This window comes from Meriones unguiculatus, chromosome 18 (genome assembly GCF_030254825.1).
Source record: "Meriones unguiculatus strain TT.TT164.6M chromosome 18, Bangor_MerUng_6.1, whole genome shotgun sequence".
Lineage (NCBI taxonomy): Eukaryota > Metazoa > Chordata > Mammalia > Rodentia > Muridae > Meriones > Meriones unguiculatus.
Genome location: NC_083365.1, coordinates 11,318,207 through 11,335,731, shown reverse-complemented (window position 1 = coordinate 11,335,731; position 17,525 = coordinate 11,318,207). Strand labels below are relative to the sequence as shown.

At 42.9% G+C, this 17,525-nt stretch overlaps 1 protein-coding gene across 1 annotated transcript in view; it reads left to right on the top strand.

The window, feature by feature from the left end:
- Nucleotides 1-17,525, top strand: part of Atrn (attractin) — a 137,836-nt gene that overhangs the window by 108,871 nt on the left and 11,440 nt on the right. Inside the window, exons 25-26 of the mRNA XM_060372211.1 lie at nucleotides 8,320-8,381; nucleotides 14,434-14,512. Coding sequence (XP_060228194.1) covers nucleotides 8,320-8,381; nucleotides 14,434-14,512 — 141 coding nt within the window. The remainder of the gene's footprint in view (nucleotides 1-8,319; nucleotides 8,382-14,433; nucleotides 14,513-17,525) is intronic.

Sequence of the window (17,525 nt, the reverse complement as noted above, 5' to 3'; positions counted from 1 at the left end):
ATGGGTGCTGGAGATTCAAGCTTGGGTCTTCTTGCTTGCACAGCAAGTGGGCTTACCCTGTGAGCTATCTCCCCAACTTTTTGAAAGTGTCCTCTAGTTTACTGGGTACTTGGATTAAGGCATGTGGCAGCACGAGGCTCTTCTCATCATTTCATTGCCATCGCCCCTGTCGTTTGATCTGGACGCTGTCTTCCTTTTCAGTCTGCACCATCTGAGAGTAGCAGCCGGCTGGCAGGAGTGAATCTTTGTCTGAGGCAGCCTCATCCATTTGATTTCTACAGCCAGCAGCCTACTTACCCACTAGCATGTTTCTGGTTCTGAGCAGCAACCACAAGTGGATAGTAGGGCTCTTTCCGTGTTTGGTGTTGGAGATGGGCCACCCGTTCCTCAAAGCTGACAGAGGAGGGAATGCCCATGTCCATCCCCTAGGTAACTTACACCAGGATTGAGCCCTAAGGAGACATAGGTGGGGCAATGGGAATGTTTGGATTAAGAAGAGAGAATGGCCAATTGCTTTCAGAGACAGGAGTTCAGCTGGCTTGATAGTCCTTGTGATCAAGAAGGTAAGGGCTCAGTTAAAGAGTGCTTGCCGAACATGCAGGAAACCCTGGGTACCATCTCAAGCACAGCATAGACCGAGAGTAGTGGCACACGCATGTAGTTCCTGTGCTCAGGAGGTAGAGGTAGGAGGCTCAGAGGCTGCATAGGAGCGTCAAGAGCAGCCTATGCTAGGGGGCATATCTAAAAAGTAAAAGAAAAAAAATTGGTAGCTGCTAGAGCCCTCATGAAGAGACCAGCTGGTTCAGCTGAGGAATGTAAACTGCCTTCAGATAACAACTGAGAGTCGCTGAATTATTTGAAGTCAGAAAGTGAACACAGATCAGTTTCTCAGGAATAGCTCTGTGGTGATAGTTGTCAGTATGGATCAGAGGTAGCCCCACCTGCATCAGGTAGTGCAGGCTGGATTGGACGTGAAAGCATCCTCTTGATGGACCTCAGATACGCCCCATCGCCACTCCTCTGCGCTTGTTCCCCATAGCCACACACAAGACTGTTGTTTATTATATAAAGATTTCCTTATCGGCAGTGACTAGTTTATACGCTGGTGTCTTCAGGATAAGCTCTGTATCACGGCATAGGACTGAGTGGTTGTAGGCACTCTGTAAAGGTATGTAGGATGGATGGATGCATAGTTGTTAGCATAGGAGCTTTAGGGTAACACAAGCTTATTCTTTTTTCCCAACATTTTTCACTGTCTTTTTGGCAATAAGGTTTCATAGTAGCATAGGCTAGCACATAGTTGAACAGAAAGCCAAAGATGACCTTGAACTCCTGATTCTTCTGCCTCTACTGAAACTACTGGCATGTACCGCTACACCCAGCTAGTAGCACTTTTTACTTGTAAAGGTGTTGATGGCTTTTTTCCCTGTTAGTGTTAAAACAATTGCTGACCCTTAAGAACTTGTCATCTCAATCTACATAGTGTGATGTTAGAAAGTTTAATTAGCACAAGTGGAAATTTTTTCCCAAATTATGTGGTTTGTGGCAGGCCTGGTGGCTCACACCTATAATTTCAACAATCAGGAGACAGTCAGGAAGATGGCCAAGAGTTCAAGGTCTACTTGGGCCGTTGGGCTAGAAAAGAGAAAAATAAGGTACAAATATTAACAGATACCACTTCCTGGTACCAACTTCTGTCTTAGTTATTTCTGTTGCCCTGGCAACATATCATAACCAAGGCACCTTATAAAAGAAAGTGCTCATTAAAGAGTTACAATCCATAACCAGCATGGCGGGGAGCATAGCAGCAGGCAGGTGGGCTTGGTGCTGAGGAACAGCTTAGAGCTCACATCGTATTTACAAGGAGAAGGCAGAGAGGAAGCTAACGGGGAAAAGCATGGCATTTCAAGCCTCAAAGCCCACCCCCAGTGGCACACCTCCTTCCCAAACGTTTCCACCAATTATGAACCAAGTTACTCCAATCTATGAGCTTCTGGGGGCACAAGTTAGTAATACATGTGATGAGGAAAATAGTATGGGAATTCTGGAAAGTAGTACAAAGGAGTGGGAAGGGCTGAAAGTGAATAGATGTTAACATGTGTATCAGGAGTTCATTGGCATTGACCGGTTTGGCAGTTCTGACCAGAGCTGAGGTATACAGTTTCTGTGCCAGCACAAACCAGCATTAAGGCAGGTGGTAGTCACCGGAAATCAGTTCAGAGCTGTGGTTTCAATACAGACCCATATGGGACTTGGGTTTTGAAAAAGAAAACAGAGGCACAACTACTTATAATTTCAGTCTCAGGATTCCTCTGTCCTCTGCTCACATGCACATACCAAGACACACAATTAAACATAATAAAAATAAAAACTTTAATATTATAAAAGTAAAAAGAAAGTTCTTCTGTTTCATAGGAAAACTAAGAGGTGATAATTCCATCCTGGTTTAAAATAACTCAGCTAGTGCACACAGGTTCTTCCATCCTTGGCAAAGCTGAGGCCTATGGGAAGACTCAGTCCTTGCCTGGCGTCTAGCCACACAGTGTGCAGAACTCTTCTGCAAGATCACAGGGTCATACCAAGACCCTGGATGGCAGTCATGCCAGTTAGGTTGTCTCTGGACCTGAAAAACTTGGGAAGATTCTGAAGTATCTGAGTGTTGGTCCAGGAAGGTTCTCAGCCTTAGTGAAGCTGCTCTAGGAACTGTAGGGACAGTCTTCAGAAGTGGGCCAGGTGCGCTGACCCTGATCTCCCATTCACAGGCATCTCCCTGAAACTGCAGCTTCACCTCACAGTGCAGCTAGCTCCTGCATTACATGTTCCTAGAATGGTCTTAGTGAAGAAGATAAAGGCAAGCTAGAGGTCCTTTTTATTTTTTCTCTTAAAATTTTAATTGGCCTTTTTCTCATATATACATATATACATTTTCTCATATATACATGTCATATATACACTGTCTACTCAAGTTTTTGAGTGCTTACGTTGTATATAACATAATAAATGCAAAGTGTACATTTTTTAAAAGAAAAGAAAGCATCTGTCATTGATATAGATGTCTTTCTTTAGTATACTGATATTTAATCCATGCTTGGGAAATTCCTTCACATCGTGTTTTCATAGAGACTCTTTCTCTTTTCCCAAGAACATACAGAAATCCAGACATGTCCTCATGGTACTCTTCAGGTACTAGCTGCTTCTCTTAAAGCCCTGGGCTCTGACCCTTTGGAGAACAGCCATCCTCACTCATATGTGACGAGCTTGGACACAGAATAATCAGAGAGGCTCCAACCTCCCCACAAGTCCACAGTGCTGACATCCCATATTCCCAGGCACCTTTAATAAAGCATCCACTGTATACTCCATCTCCTTGTCTTTGGGAACGGGCCTTGACTCCAGGTTTGCTTCAGAGTACTGTGTATTCCCTACCGTAGCCTTCCCACTCATTGCCTAACCTCTATAGCGTTTATGTCCAAATGAAGAGGCAGGAGTTGGTTTTCATCGAGGCAGTTTTATTTGTTTTGTTTTCCAGTGCAGTTCCTTAACTGCTGTCGGCATTACATTGTTCAGGGAAAGGAGCAGGCAAAGGGATAATTTCCAGATCTTTAATTTCTGAGGCCTGTGGACAGCAGCAGCAGAGGACTTTAGCTTTGGGTATAGGAATCAGGCCTACATATGACTGTGAAAGTGTGAGGACGTGCATGAGCCATTCCCAGTGCTGGAAAAATGAGGGGAGGGGTGTTCCAGGTTATTAATAATGATTATTTATTTATCTTTTAATTAAATAGCGGTTATTCCTAAACCAGCTCTATACCCAAATCACCACACAGAGACTACTAGGATGTATTTAATTAACCTAGAGCACAATGCTGGGCAATAGTTACTCCATCCTAAACCTCCAAGTCCGCATAGTTTTCGTCCATTCAGATTTACCATGTTATATTTGCTTTTAGTCATATCTTAGGTCTGTTCATCTCGCCTAGTGGTTCCAAGTCCTCTCCTGCCGATCCCTCCTCTCTGACTTCTCCAACTCGCTTGCTTCTTTCTCCTCCCCTCCGGACCAGGATGTCCTACCCTGCTCTCTCCATTGCTCCGCATTGGCTGGTTGTTTTATTAAAAATACAGAGAACAAATGGTGGCATGTTTACACAAACTTGAGAGAGATGATGCTTAAAATAAGCATCACAATACAATGTCTGGATTGAAACCGGATAGTGGGGCAGAGAAATCAGCATTTTAATGAACAAGGGTAAATTGTATACATTCCACAAGAACGTTGTACCTACAGAGGGGCAACAGTGTTGGGCCCTGAAAGATAAGGACCTGGTTTCAGGAAGGCAGGGACACTCTCTGCTGACTGTCTATTATTGAGGACAGTAGTACAGTCACTTACAAGTACTTTGAGTGAAGGACAGACTTACTGCTCCAGAATTGCAAGTCCATGATGTCTTTCCCCAAGCCTAGGCCTAGCCAAGTTTCTCAGCATTTATTTGCATCATCCAGAGGGTTTTCAGGACAAATACTTCTTAATCAAACATTTGATGAAAGTGAGTTGGAATACGGTTGTAGAAATGTAGGGACATAAACTTTAGATTTCTGGGAATATGTATAGGTAACTACTTTCTGCTAAATAGGAAATAAGATGATAAGTTTTGTCTTTTTAATTTTTTAGAGGTGTTTGTGTGTGTGTACAGGAGTTATATGTACCCATGTGCACACATGTGGAGGCCACAGGTCTACTTCAGGTGCCATCCATAATATTTCTGGGCCATGGGGCTCACTGCATTGGCTAGACTGGATGGTCAACAACCCCCAAGGATCCATCCTGTCTCTACAGCCCCAACAGTGGGGTTACTGTACCACCATGCTCAGCTCTCTGTGTGGGTCCTGGGGATCATACTTAGGTCCTCATACTGCCTGGCAAGCACTTTGTAGACAACTATCTCCCTGGCATGCAGAAGTTTGATCACTAAATTACAATGAGACTTTCTTCTATTAAAATAGATTTTAGCAGAGGGTGCAATAACATATTAGGGAAAAGGGAGGAAGGGAAATGAAGAGAGGGAAGAAGAGAAAATAGGAAGAGAGGGAGGGAGAAGGTGAAAGAGTAGAGGCAGGATAGAAGTAGAGGTAGAAGTCCAAGGTTATTCTTGCTACATAATGAATTCAAGACCCTCCTGAGCTATATAAATCCCAGAAATTTTTTTTCAATATAGAAAGTTCTGATTACTTTCCCTATCAGAAAAGCCCCCAAATTCAGAAGATTTTAAAAAACTAATTATTTGACAAATTTATACTTGTATATGATATATATTTTGTTCAGTTATCTCCTTTCGTTCTCTGCCTCTCTGCTGAATTCCTTCCTCCTGACCTTCTGCATTTGTTTGTTTTAATGACCCACTGGATTTCACTGGGGTTGCTTCCCTGAGTGTGGATAGAAGAACTATTACCAGAATATGGGCAACTTAACCAGTAGTGACTTCAGTGAAGAAAGTGTCTCCCTCTTCCCCAGTAACCTTTAAGTGCCAATAGCTTCTTGGAAGGGTAGGTACCCCTACCTTCCTCCAAAATGACCTACTTTATGTTTGAAAGTGTTAGTTACTTTTCTATTGCTGTGATAAAACACCATGACCAAGATAGCTCATTTAAAAAACAAACAAATAAACAAACAAACAAAGACAGCTAATAAAAGAGTTTATTTGAGCTTATTGTTCCATAGAGATAGAGTCTCTTTCCTCACAAGGAAGGAATGGCAGCAAGCGGCAAGCATGGCTGCAGGAGCAGGAAGCTGAGGGATCAAGCACAAAGCAGAAAGAACAGACTAGAAAGAGTGGAGGCTTTTTAATGTTAGAGCCTACTCTCCTAATGATGTACTTCCTTCACAAGGTCCTAAACCTCCCCAAACAGCACCACCAACTGGAGAACCAAGTATTAAAGTGCCTGAGACTACAGGGAACATCTCATTCCAAACACAACGGTGGTAGAGTATTTGCCTTCATAGTGTATGCAAAGCCCTGGGTTCAATCTCTGCCAAGAAAAGAGAATGGGAGGAAAGAAAAGGGGTGAGGGTGGGGAGGAAGAGAGAGAGACACACACACACACACAGAGAGAGGGGGGGGGAAACGAAAAGGAAGGAAGGGAAAGGAGAGGGCGGAGGAAAACAGACAGAGAAAAGGGGGAAAAAGATTAAGCAGCCTGATTTTTAATAGCACCTCTCATTCTCAGATGTTCTCAGTTGGAGCCTTAGGTTCAAGATTGACCAACAGAGACTGGCACAATGGGCAGGCGTTTAGCAGAGATAAATGTTTCTGTGTAGTCAGTATATTCAGAAACGTGATGTGACTTTTGCTTTCCTTGCTTTCCTTCTGCTTATGGAAACTTTAGATGATCAGTTTCAAAAAAAAGGACCTCCTTTAGAGTGTAGGGGATCTCAGCCAGCTACTCTAGTTTATGCTGGCTCTTTATTATTAAACATAGGACATTAATTGGTATGGTTCTGCTTTGCCAAAAAATCAGGCCTTAATTGAGATCTCCACATTGAGAAAGAAGCCCTGAGAAGTATTATATGACCCCAGACAGAGTAGGGCCTGATCCTCAGAAAGTGCCATTAGCTTCTACAGCTTTTGGCACCCAGCAGTTAATAAAAGTACCTTATGGATTTCTTTAAATGTAAACACTAAAGAAAAGCTACTTTTTTACTTATTAGAGTTATTCATTGTATTTTATGAGTATTTTGCCTGTATGTATACAGATGTTCCACATGCATGGATCAAGGTCAGAAGAGGACATTGGATCCTGGAACTGGAGTTACAGATGGTTGTGATCTGCCATTTGGGTGTTGGGAATGAACCTAGGTCCTCTACAAGAGCGTGAAGTTCTCTTAACCACTGAGCCATCCCTTCAGCCCTAAGAAAAGCTACTATTAGAAGTCAAATCAAAGCCATGCGTGGTGGCAATGCATACCTTTAACTGCAGCATGTGAAAGGCAGAAGCAGGAGAATCTCTCTTTGTTCAAGGCTAATCTAGTCTACATGGTGAAAGAACAAAACAAAACCCCAAATCTGTTAGTCTGCATTTCAGAGTGTAAGTGATAGAGAAAAGACACAGAAACTTCAGATTCCATGCCTCAAAATAGCTTACTTATGGAATGCAAGGGGCAGGGCAGAAGTCTTCCTTCTATCTAATTATGAGTTTAGCTATAAAAAGAGTATGAGGCCTTAGGTGTGTCTCAGTGGTAGAGCACCTGCTTGGCTTGTGTGGAACTGAATGATCCTCAGTACTGCAGATAAAAGGGTGGGGCAAATAAATTTAGGAAAATAAGATGCTAATCATTGAATTCTTGATTTATTAATTTGTTATTATTTTATATGCATGTGTGTTTCTGATGTGTACGTTGGAAGGGACAGGGGTCACTGGATCCCAGGTCTCTACCATGGGTTCCATTTTACCTGCTGAGCCAACCATTTTACTGTCTCAATTTCCCAGCTGTTATCATAATAGTGTCTGTAGTGAAACAGTTACCATCTCCATAGTAATTGCTTCATTTGAGCATACGCTGAACACCCCTAGTCTGAAAGTAATGCTCAGAAAGTTTCAGGTTTGCCAGGCAGGCATAATGATGCGAAGCTGTAATTTCAACACTGGGAGGCTGAGGCAGTGAGCTCTGTCAACTAAAATTCAACTATGTGAATTTCAAATTTTCAGAATAGGGATGTTCAGCTGCTAAACAAGTCTAGGCAAATACCCCCAAAGAACCCTGAAATCTGAAACTTAGTAGTCGCAAGCATCTGTTTTGTTTTGTTTCTTAAGATAGGGTCTCACTGTGTAATCCTAGCTGGCCTGGAACTTTTTACATAAACAGGCGTGTGCCACCATGCCTGCCATTCCCAAACATAAAGGATCACAGCTGTACCATTATCTTCCCAGTGAAGGCGCTGGTTTATTGAAGCAGGTGACAGCAGGCCAGTAATAGGTGTTAGCGACTAGTGATGACGAGGTTACAGTTATCATATTAGCCCTGAGACACACAGCAGATACCCCCAGCACACAGCCAGTGGTTTAGGGAACAGTACGCCGTAGTTTAATTTGTAGTGTTTTTCTTCTCCACAAAATAATATTACCTCTTTCAGTCCTTGCTTCAAATACATTAGGAATTGTTTATATTTTTAGTACTAAAAACTGTTAATTTATAGAAAAGTAAGATAGAAATAACCTATTGGTTGTCAGGCTGCCGTCTGTAGCTGAGACCATTTTGTTAACAAGCAGCAGAGGCTGAGTCAGCGGTGCCGCTTTGTAGCCCATATTTTCTGTTTTCTGCCGCAGATTGCCTTCTCCCAGCACAGCAATTTTATGGACCTGGTACAGTTCTTCGTGACTTTCTTCAGGTAATTTCTCCCCTGCTAACTGTACTTACTCCTCTGAAACAGCCCCTTAATTCCAATTTACTTCGTATATATTCCTGCAAGCTGCATGCCACTCACAGTGATGTAAAGTTAATTTAATGTGATAAAACACTTGGTTTGTGTGATTTGGCTCTCCGCGTGGAGAGGTTTGGAGGTGGTAATGATCACTGCTGGGAGCTACATATGTGCTCTGTCTTATTCAAGAGATAACTGTGATTACCCATAGTTACAGGTGAGTTTTACTTTTAAACACCTGGGGTTCTCTTATTTTTTTCTCTTATTTTTATAGTTTTATTATTGATGGTTTCATTTTCTGAGAATACTATGTGGAAATGGTTGATAAAGACAAGTAAGTTGTTACAGTACTCATAAGAGAAATAGCAAGAACTGACCTCAGTTCTCCACATCCTTCCCCCAACAAAAATTGCTCTAGTGTTTTACTTCTTCACATTTACACTGATTCTTGATTTTCCAACTCAGTTTTCAGAGTGTGTGTGTGTGTGTGTGTGTGTGTGTGTGTGATATGACAGGGTTTCTCTTTATAGTAGTCCTGACTGTATGTAGTAGACCAGCCTCTATGTAGAAGAGGCTGGTCTCGAAAGCATAGATCCTCCTGCCTTTGCCCCCTGGAAATAAGGTGTGTACCACCATGCCACAGCCAACTCGGGGTTTTGTTTTTTTTTTTTTTTTGGTTTGTTTGTTTTTTGGTTTTGGTGTTTTGTATACTACCTTACTCTAGCATTTATTCTCTTTCTTTCTTTCTTTCTCTCTCTCCCTCTCTCTCTCTCTCTCACACACACACACCAGATACACAAAATTCCCTTCCACTCATTTAATAGTTATATCACAATGCTTTGTCCAACCGTAAAAATACTAAATTGACTTATCACTTAGCTAATGCTACTACTTGCTACTTTTTAGAGGGTCACCCTTTGATTATCCTAAATGTAATATTTTTCCTTTGCATTTGCTTCTTGTTTTTCTCCCTATAAGTCTACCTCAGATTTATATCTGTAATCTGACAAAACAAAGATTTCTCATGATAGTTGTCTCTTAGCTTTACTCTCTCTTGGAGCCCCTCACTCTGAAATGTTCTAGTCTCCTGTATTTAAACATACTAGTCTCTAAGGCCTGCTGTGTAACTGTCATTGTCTTACTTTTCTATTACCATGACAAAGCACCATGAAAAATGCAACTTACAAAAGAAAGCATTTAATTTGGGAATCATAGTTCAGGTTAAAAATCCATAACCATCATGGCAAAGGCAAAGAGGTAGGCCCAGCACTAAGCTAAGAGCTTGCTTTTGGTCCGCAAGCATGATAAGAGAGAGAGCGCTACCTGGAAGTGGCATGGACTTTGGAAACCTCAAACTCTACTAGTGACACACTTCCTTCAGCAAGGCCATACCTCCTTATCCCTTCAAGCAGTGCCACCAGAGGAGCCAAGGATTCAAATATGTGAGCCTGTGGGGCCATTCTCCTTTAAACCAACACAGTGATCTTAGGAATTTCTTGTGCTTTCTTCTTCTCTTAAAAGTGTGTCTACAAGTCCCATGCCATCATTCATGTATTTCTTCCTTTTGCTGGAACTTTTTCCCTCAGAGGATTTTAAAGAAAAAAAAAACGTAACTTTTGTGTGAGTTTTTACAACTGAAAGTATCTTCATTTTTACAGTCACAAATTTTTGTTTTCTTTTTGTTTGCTTGCTTGCTTGTTTTGTCGTTATTTTGGGTTTTGTTTTGAGACAAGGTCTCTGTAGCTCTGGCTGGCCTCAAACTCACAGAGATTCACCTGCCTCAGAATGCTCCATTACGCCTAGTCTACCCTCACAGTTTTTCAAGTGTGCATGTGTATGTGTGTGTGGTATATGTACAAATGTGTGTTGTTGTGCACATGTTCAGAAGCCAGAGGAGAATGCTGGGTGTTCTGGTGGGTTGCTCTCTGCCTTATTGAGACAGGATCTTTTGTAGTTCAACACTGCATACACCAGGTCAGATCGTACATGAGCCTCCAGATGTGCTGCTGTATCTGACTTTAAGCATGTTCTGGGAATCTGAGGCGAGGCCCTGAGCCCTGGGTGGCAGTGCTTTGCCCACGGAGTCATCTCACTAGCACTCACAAGGTCAAAGGTTAGGACTGATCATCTTGGTTGTCCTCAGGCCTTCACACAGATGTGCCCGCCCTCACACACATACTTAGCCCACGCCCATTCACACACCTGCATCACACACACACACAAATACTTAGCCCACGCCCATTCACACACCTGCATCACACACACACACAAATACTTAGCCCACGCCCATTCACACACCTGCATCACACACACAAATACTTAGCCCACGCCCATTCACACACCTGCATCACACACACACACAAATACTTAGCCCACGCCCATTCACACACCTGCATCACACACACACACAAATACTTAGCCCACGCCCATTCACACACCTGCATCACACACACACACAAATACTTAGCCCACGCCCATTCACACACCTGCATCACACACACACAAATACTTAGCCCACGCCCATTCACACACCTGCATCACACACACACACAAATACTTAGCCCACGCCCATTCACACACCTGCATCACACACACACAAATACTTAGCCCACGCCCATTCACACACCTGCATCACACACACACAAATACTTAGCCCACGCCCATTCACACACCTGCATCACACACACACACAAATACTTAGCCCACGCCCATTCACACACCTGCATCACACACACACACAAATACTTAGCCCACGCCCATTCACACACCTGCATCACACACACAAATACTTAGCCCACGCCCATTCACACACCTGCATCACACACACAAATACTTAGCCCACGCCCATTCACACACCTGCATCACACACACACAAATACTTAGCACACGCCCATTCACACACCTGCATCACACACACAAATACTTAGCCCACGCCCATTCACACACCTGCATCACACACACAAATACTTAGCCCACGCCCATTCACACACCTGCATCACACACACACAAATACTTAGCCCACGCCCATTCACACACCTGCATCACACACACAAATACTTAGCCCACGCCCATTCACACACCTGCATCACACACACAAATACTTAGCCCACGCCCATTCACACACCTGCATCACACACACAAATACTTAGCACACGCCCATTCACACACCTGCATCACACACACAAATACTTAGCCCACGCCCATTCACACACCTGCATCACACACACACACAAATACTTAGCACACGCCCATTCACACACCTGCATCACACACACACACAAATACTTAGCCCACGCCCATTCACACACCTGCATCACACACACACAAATACTTAGCCCACGCCCATTCACACACCTGCATCACACACACACCAATACTTAGCACACGCCCATTCACACACCTGCATCACACACACACAAATACTTAGCACACGCCCATTCACACACCTGCATCACACACACACACAAATACTTAGCACACGCCCATTCACACACCTGCATCACACACACACACAAATACTTAGCACACGCCCATTCACACACCTACATCACACACACACACAAATACTTAGCACACGCCCATTCACACACCTGCATCACACACACAAGCACGCACATGAGATACTTTTGAAAGAAGTAGAGACTAGCTGGATACAGTATTGCATGTGTACATAATCCTAGCCACTCTGGAAGCTGAGGCAGAGGATTTCAAGTTTGAAGCCAGTGTGGCCAACATAATCATACATGTCTCAAAAATGTAGAGAATGAGAGTAAATGTGAATGAAACAAGAGTCATATCTTACTTTTCTATTGCTGTGACAAAACCCCATGACAAAGGGAATTTATAGAAGAGGTTTTTGGAGCTCACAATTTCAAGAGGGTGAGTCCATGACAGTCATGGTGGGGAGCCTGACAGGGGGAAGGCATGACGCTCAGCAGGAGCTCAGAGCTTACATCTACTCCACAAGCATGAGGCACAAAGAGAACTGAGCTTTTGAAGCCTCAAAGCCCACCTAGTGACACGCCTCTTCTGAGAAGGCCACACCTCCTGATCCTTCCCAAACAGTCCCACCAACTGAGGGCCGTTTTCATTCAAACCACAGTAGTAATTGTTGGAGCCCAAGAAAGGAAGAAGGGATAGAACATTAGTGAATGATTAATGGGAACTGGGGTGAAGTTTGATACAAGGAGAATTCTTTAATGTACTACATAGCACAGTAGGATAGTTGTGCTTGCGGACATTAGCTGAGTAATTAGTAGAGAGGATTTTTAATATTTCCAATACAAAGAGATGCTGCAGGCCTGAGATGGTGTCTGTTTAGTTACCCTGATCCAGTTATCACAACTTGTACACTTGTACCAACCACATAAATATGTACAGTGATTGTGTTAATTTTAAATATGTATTAAAAGTAAATAAAAATGCAGTGAGTTAAAAAATGCCTATTTTAAAATTATTTATTATAGTTCTGTGTCAGCTTTCCTTTGCTGTGACAACAGCTCACAGTTTCAGACATTTCAGTCTAGAGTCATTTGTCTGTCATATCGGGCACGACTAGACCAGACTTCATGGTGGGGAGCATGTGGTAAAGAAAAGCAGCTCACCTCACAGCAGTCATGAAGAACACAAGGCAAAATTTACATTCCAGTCCCTCACCTCCAGGGACTGTTTGCAGCATCCAAACAGACCCCACCTTCAAATGGACATTAAAATAGAAATCAGTCAGTTGACTGAAATCCACTGTTAAAATCAGAATGCCCATGATCCCAGTCATATCCCTGAACCCCATCTCCAAGCTCTGCTGCACTGGGGACCAAGCCTCCAATACATGAATCCCTGGAATACACTTCTAACAGAGCTACCTGTCTCAGCATTTGTTTGGTGGACTTCCTCTTCTAAGCAGAAGCAAGTCACTGCCTCTGGAATCACAGTAGCTTTTCGCATTCCACATCTGGTTTACAGAAGAAAGAAAACTGAAAGTTTTTTACAATCATTAGACAACTACAAGTTTTTCCTCCTAGAATTAAGAAAACTGTAGTTGATCATTTGAGATTTATTTTATTAACAAACACATATATTGCTGACCTTGGTGCCACAACCCAGCACCCAGGAATCTGAGATAAGAACATAAATTCCAAGCTCCCTGGACTACAAAACAAGATACAATCTTTACAAAGAAGAACACACACACACACTTATTATTAATTACTTTCTTCAGTAGGGCAACAAAATACTTGACTTGGCTTAAGGGAGGTAGGGTTTATGTTGGCTTACAGTTCTAGAGAATCCAGCCCCTCATGGCCAGGGAGGCATGCCATGGGCTCATGAGGTGGCTGTCATTTTGCATCCTCAGGAAGTGGGGGGGGGGGGGGAGAGAGAGATAGGAATGTTGCTGTTCAGCTCAGTTTCCTTTTATTCGGACTGAGACCCATAGCATGGTGCTGCCCACATTTAGGGTAGATTATTGGTATTCAATTAACCCAATGTAGAAACTCTCATAAACATGCCAGAGGTTTGTCTCATAGGTGATTCTAGAGCTTGCCAAGTTGACAAGCAATATTTACCACCATGTATGTGTGTGTGTGTGTGTATATATATATATATATATATATATATGTATATATATATAATAGATTAATCATTATACATAAATTTCTTCTGCTTACCTCTTCTCATTCTGTTTGAGTTTATCAATAAAGGTTACCATGTTGATTAAATTACTTGCTTATGCTTATTTATCATTTATGTTAGAATTGTTTTTCTTATTTGAGCTAAGCCGTGATTGGCCATTCTGGGGGGCTTAGTGAGAAGTCAGTGGTGGAAACGCCTTCTTGGAAGTCAGAACTGGAAACTTGGCTCAGCTGGCCAGTGTTTTCTCACACTGCACTTCCTGTGAGCCTGTCTATCACGTGCAGCATCATCAGGAGCTGGCGTTGGGATGACGAGGCTCATTTTTTAGAATGATGGAGTCAGGTGTGGCAGGGGTGGAGTTGATTAACAATGTGATCTTTCCCCGCAGCTGTTTCCTCTCTCTGCTTCTGGTGGCTGCAGTGGTTTGGAAGATCAAGCAGAGCTGTTGGGCATCCAGGCGGAGAGAGGTGAGCCCAAGCAGATCAAAAGTAATGAACCCCCATAAAAACGCATTTTCTTTCCTTCTTTCTAGGCAGATCACTGTCCCTGTTTAGTGATGACTAATATTCATGGGAGAAGTACGCGGTTTTGTATGTGTCTGTTCTGCTGTATGTATGAAATCAGTAGATTTCAATTACTGTTTTCGTGATTTTGCCACAGCCATAGCACTGCTTGATTTAGCACGTTTCCTAAGCTTCCATAAGAATATGAGTGGGGGGATGGTTCAGCTCAGTGATGGAGCAGCTGCTGAGCATAAACCTGGGTCCCTCAGTTCTGTTCTCAGCACCCTGTAATTACACAACAGTAACAAAGCTTTTAACCCATGGGTCTTGGGCAGGTGCGGAGGATCCAACACCAAGCTATAGTGCTAGCCAGTATCATTCATCATGACTAAACACTAGAGTCGGTGCCAGTGGACACACTCCGTAGGCATCTCAGCACCTCTAAAGTCCAGGCAGTGTGTTAAGTGGCTTTTCTTAAACTAGCGACGCAGATCTTCATCTCAACCCTATGAGTGTAAGTATTGCCACTAGGCTCAGGGAGGTTAAGCAGCTTGCCCATTGTCACCTAGACACTGAGGAGCAGAGCTGGGCTTTAACTGGGGCCTGTGCCTTCACAGCCATGTTCCTAAGCACATAGTTCCTGTAGATACTCAGCTTTGTGCCAAGGTTTAGATTGTGTCCTTAAGACTCTCATGTTCTCATGACTGAATGAGCCAGGCTATATACTACAAAGAAGATCAAGAAAGCAGTTTTGTTACTGTTGGAAAGAAAAAATTATTTTCATATGACTTTTTGAGACAAAATAGTAGAGATTTGTCTGCATACAAAATAACAGTTATATAAAACTAAATAAATAGATAATACAGAAAGTAACAATCAACTGGAAAACATTTGTAACATCATGAGAGAGAAAACTAGAAGATGATCCCACCCCCCTTTAAGAAAGGTTTTTTTAAGGGCTGGAGAGATGGCTCAGTGGTTAAGAGCATTGGCTGCTGTTCCAGAGGACAGGGTTCAATTCCCAGCCTCCACATGGCAGCTCACAACTGTCTGTCACTCCAGTTCCAGGGGATCTGATATCCTCACACAGGCATACGTCCAAGCAAAACACCAATGCACATGAAATAGAAATAAATAAGCATTTTAAAAGGTTTTTTAAAATTTTGCTTAGATTGTTTCATTCAGCTAATGAAGTAATCATTTACCATTGGTAACTCTAAAGCTGACCATTCTAAATCTTAAGGTCAGCTATGAGTTGTTCCCAGTCAGGGTGCTGTTATCTGTTCTGGCTGTATCCCAGGCCCTGGTAGAAGTTCTTTACCCACCTCGCTTCCTGTCCTCTTGGAGTCACAGCAGTGGAGTGACTGTCTTCCGGTGACCCTGCACCCCGGGTGTTGCAGAACCCGGACTAGGTCTGCTGAGGAACCGGCGATCCCTTCCAGGTTCAGCAGAGAGCTGTGCAGAGACACGTTAGGTCACCAAGTCCCTCCTAACACTAAGTAGCTGTGATGGGGTATTTACCAGCAACTCAGAGAACAAAGGAAAAGTCTTAATTTGTGGACATTGTAACGGAGGAGTTCAGCACTTTAGCGAAGATATTTAGGGTATAGGGTATGGCTGATCCCCTCCACAGGAGCAGCCCCTGTGATCTAATAGTAAGACTCTATTACTGGGTTTTAAGAAAAAAATTACCATAAAAATTAAAAATTACCATAAAAATTACCAAAAAAATTACCATATTTCTTCTGGAATAAAGCAGTGATTTATGTAGCCTCAAGATCATGCGTCCTAGAAGGTGGACTGAAGCAAGACCAACTTATGTTCCATGGCATAAACTCAGAAGACATCTCATATTGTTAATGATATAGGAATGCCCACATTCCATATTCCAGGTGTATGCTATAGTATCTCATCTGACCAGCATAAAAACACATTTCAAGCCATGTGTGCTTGGGTGAGGTAGAGGTATAAAGAAATTCAAGGTTATCCAGTGAGTTCAAGGCCAACCTGGGCTACATGAGACACTGTCGATAAACAAAGCACATTTAAAGAAGACACTGAAACCTTGATGCTTTGAACACCTACCCTAACATATCCATCCTTCCTTAAATCTAGAGCCCTACTTGTTCTCCTCTGTGATTCCACATTTCTTGGTGTTTAGATCTCTCTCAGGGGCTTATAGTCTCACAGCCCATCACCCATATCTTTTTCTGTTGCTGTTATTGTTGCTCTGGGAATGGCTGGTTCAGGTTTTAACACAAAGCAAGTTAGACTGGCTTTAAATAGTAACAGAAATATGAAGAGATAAGTTTCTGACCTTTTATATATTCAACCAGCAGACACCATAGCATTATATCCATCACTATTCAACTTATATCTTTTTTATTAATTCAATTTACATCTCAGTCATAGGCCCTTCCCTTCTCTCCTCCTAGACCACCCTCCCTCTTATAACCCCTCCCTCCCAGTTCCTCAGAATAGGGGAGTCCCCCTACCCATACCCCAGCTCATCTATTCACATGAGGACTGAATTCATCTTCCTCCCCTGTGGCCTGGTATGGAAGTCCCATCAGGGGAAAGTAATCAAAAATCAGGCAACATAGTCAGTGTCAGAAATGTCACCCACTCCCCTAACTAGTACCCCCACATGAAGCCTAAGCTGCCATTGACTACTTATATATAGAGGACCTAGGTCTAGCCCATGCATTGTCCTTGGTTGGTGCTTCAGACTCCATAGGCCCCTCTGGGTCCTGGTTGATTGGCTCTGATGGTCTTCTTGTGGAGCTTTTATCACCTCTGGGTCCATTTATCCTCCCCCTCCACACACACACACACTTTTTCAGTAGACTTCCTATGCTTTGCCCAATGTTTGGCTGTGATTCTCAGTATCTGTTTCAAGCCATTGCTAGGTGCCCAAGGGAGGATATATAAATCTCCCTCAGAAGGGGAAGTAGAATAAACAAAGGTAGTGCTTGAA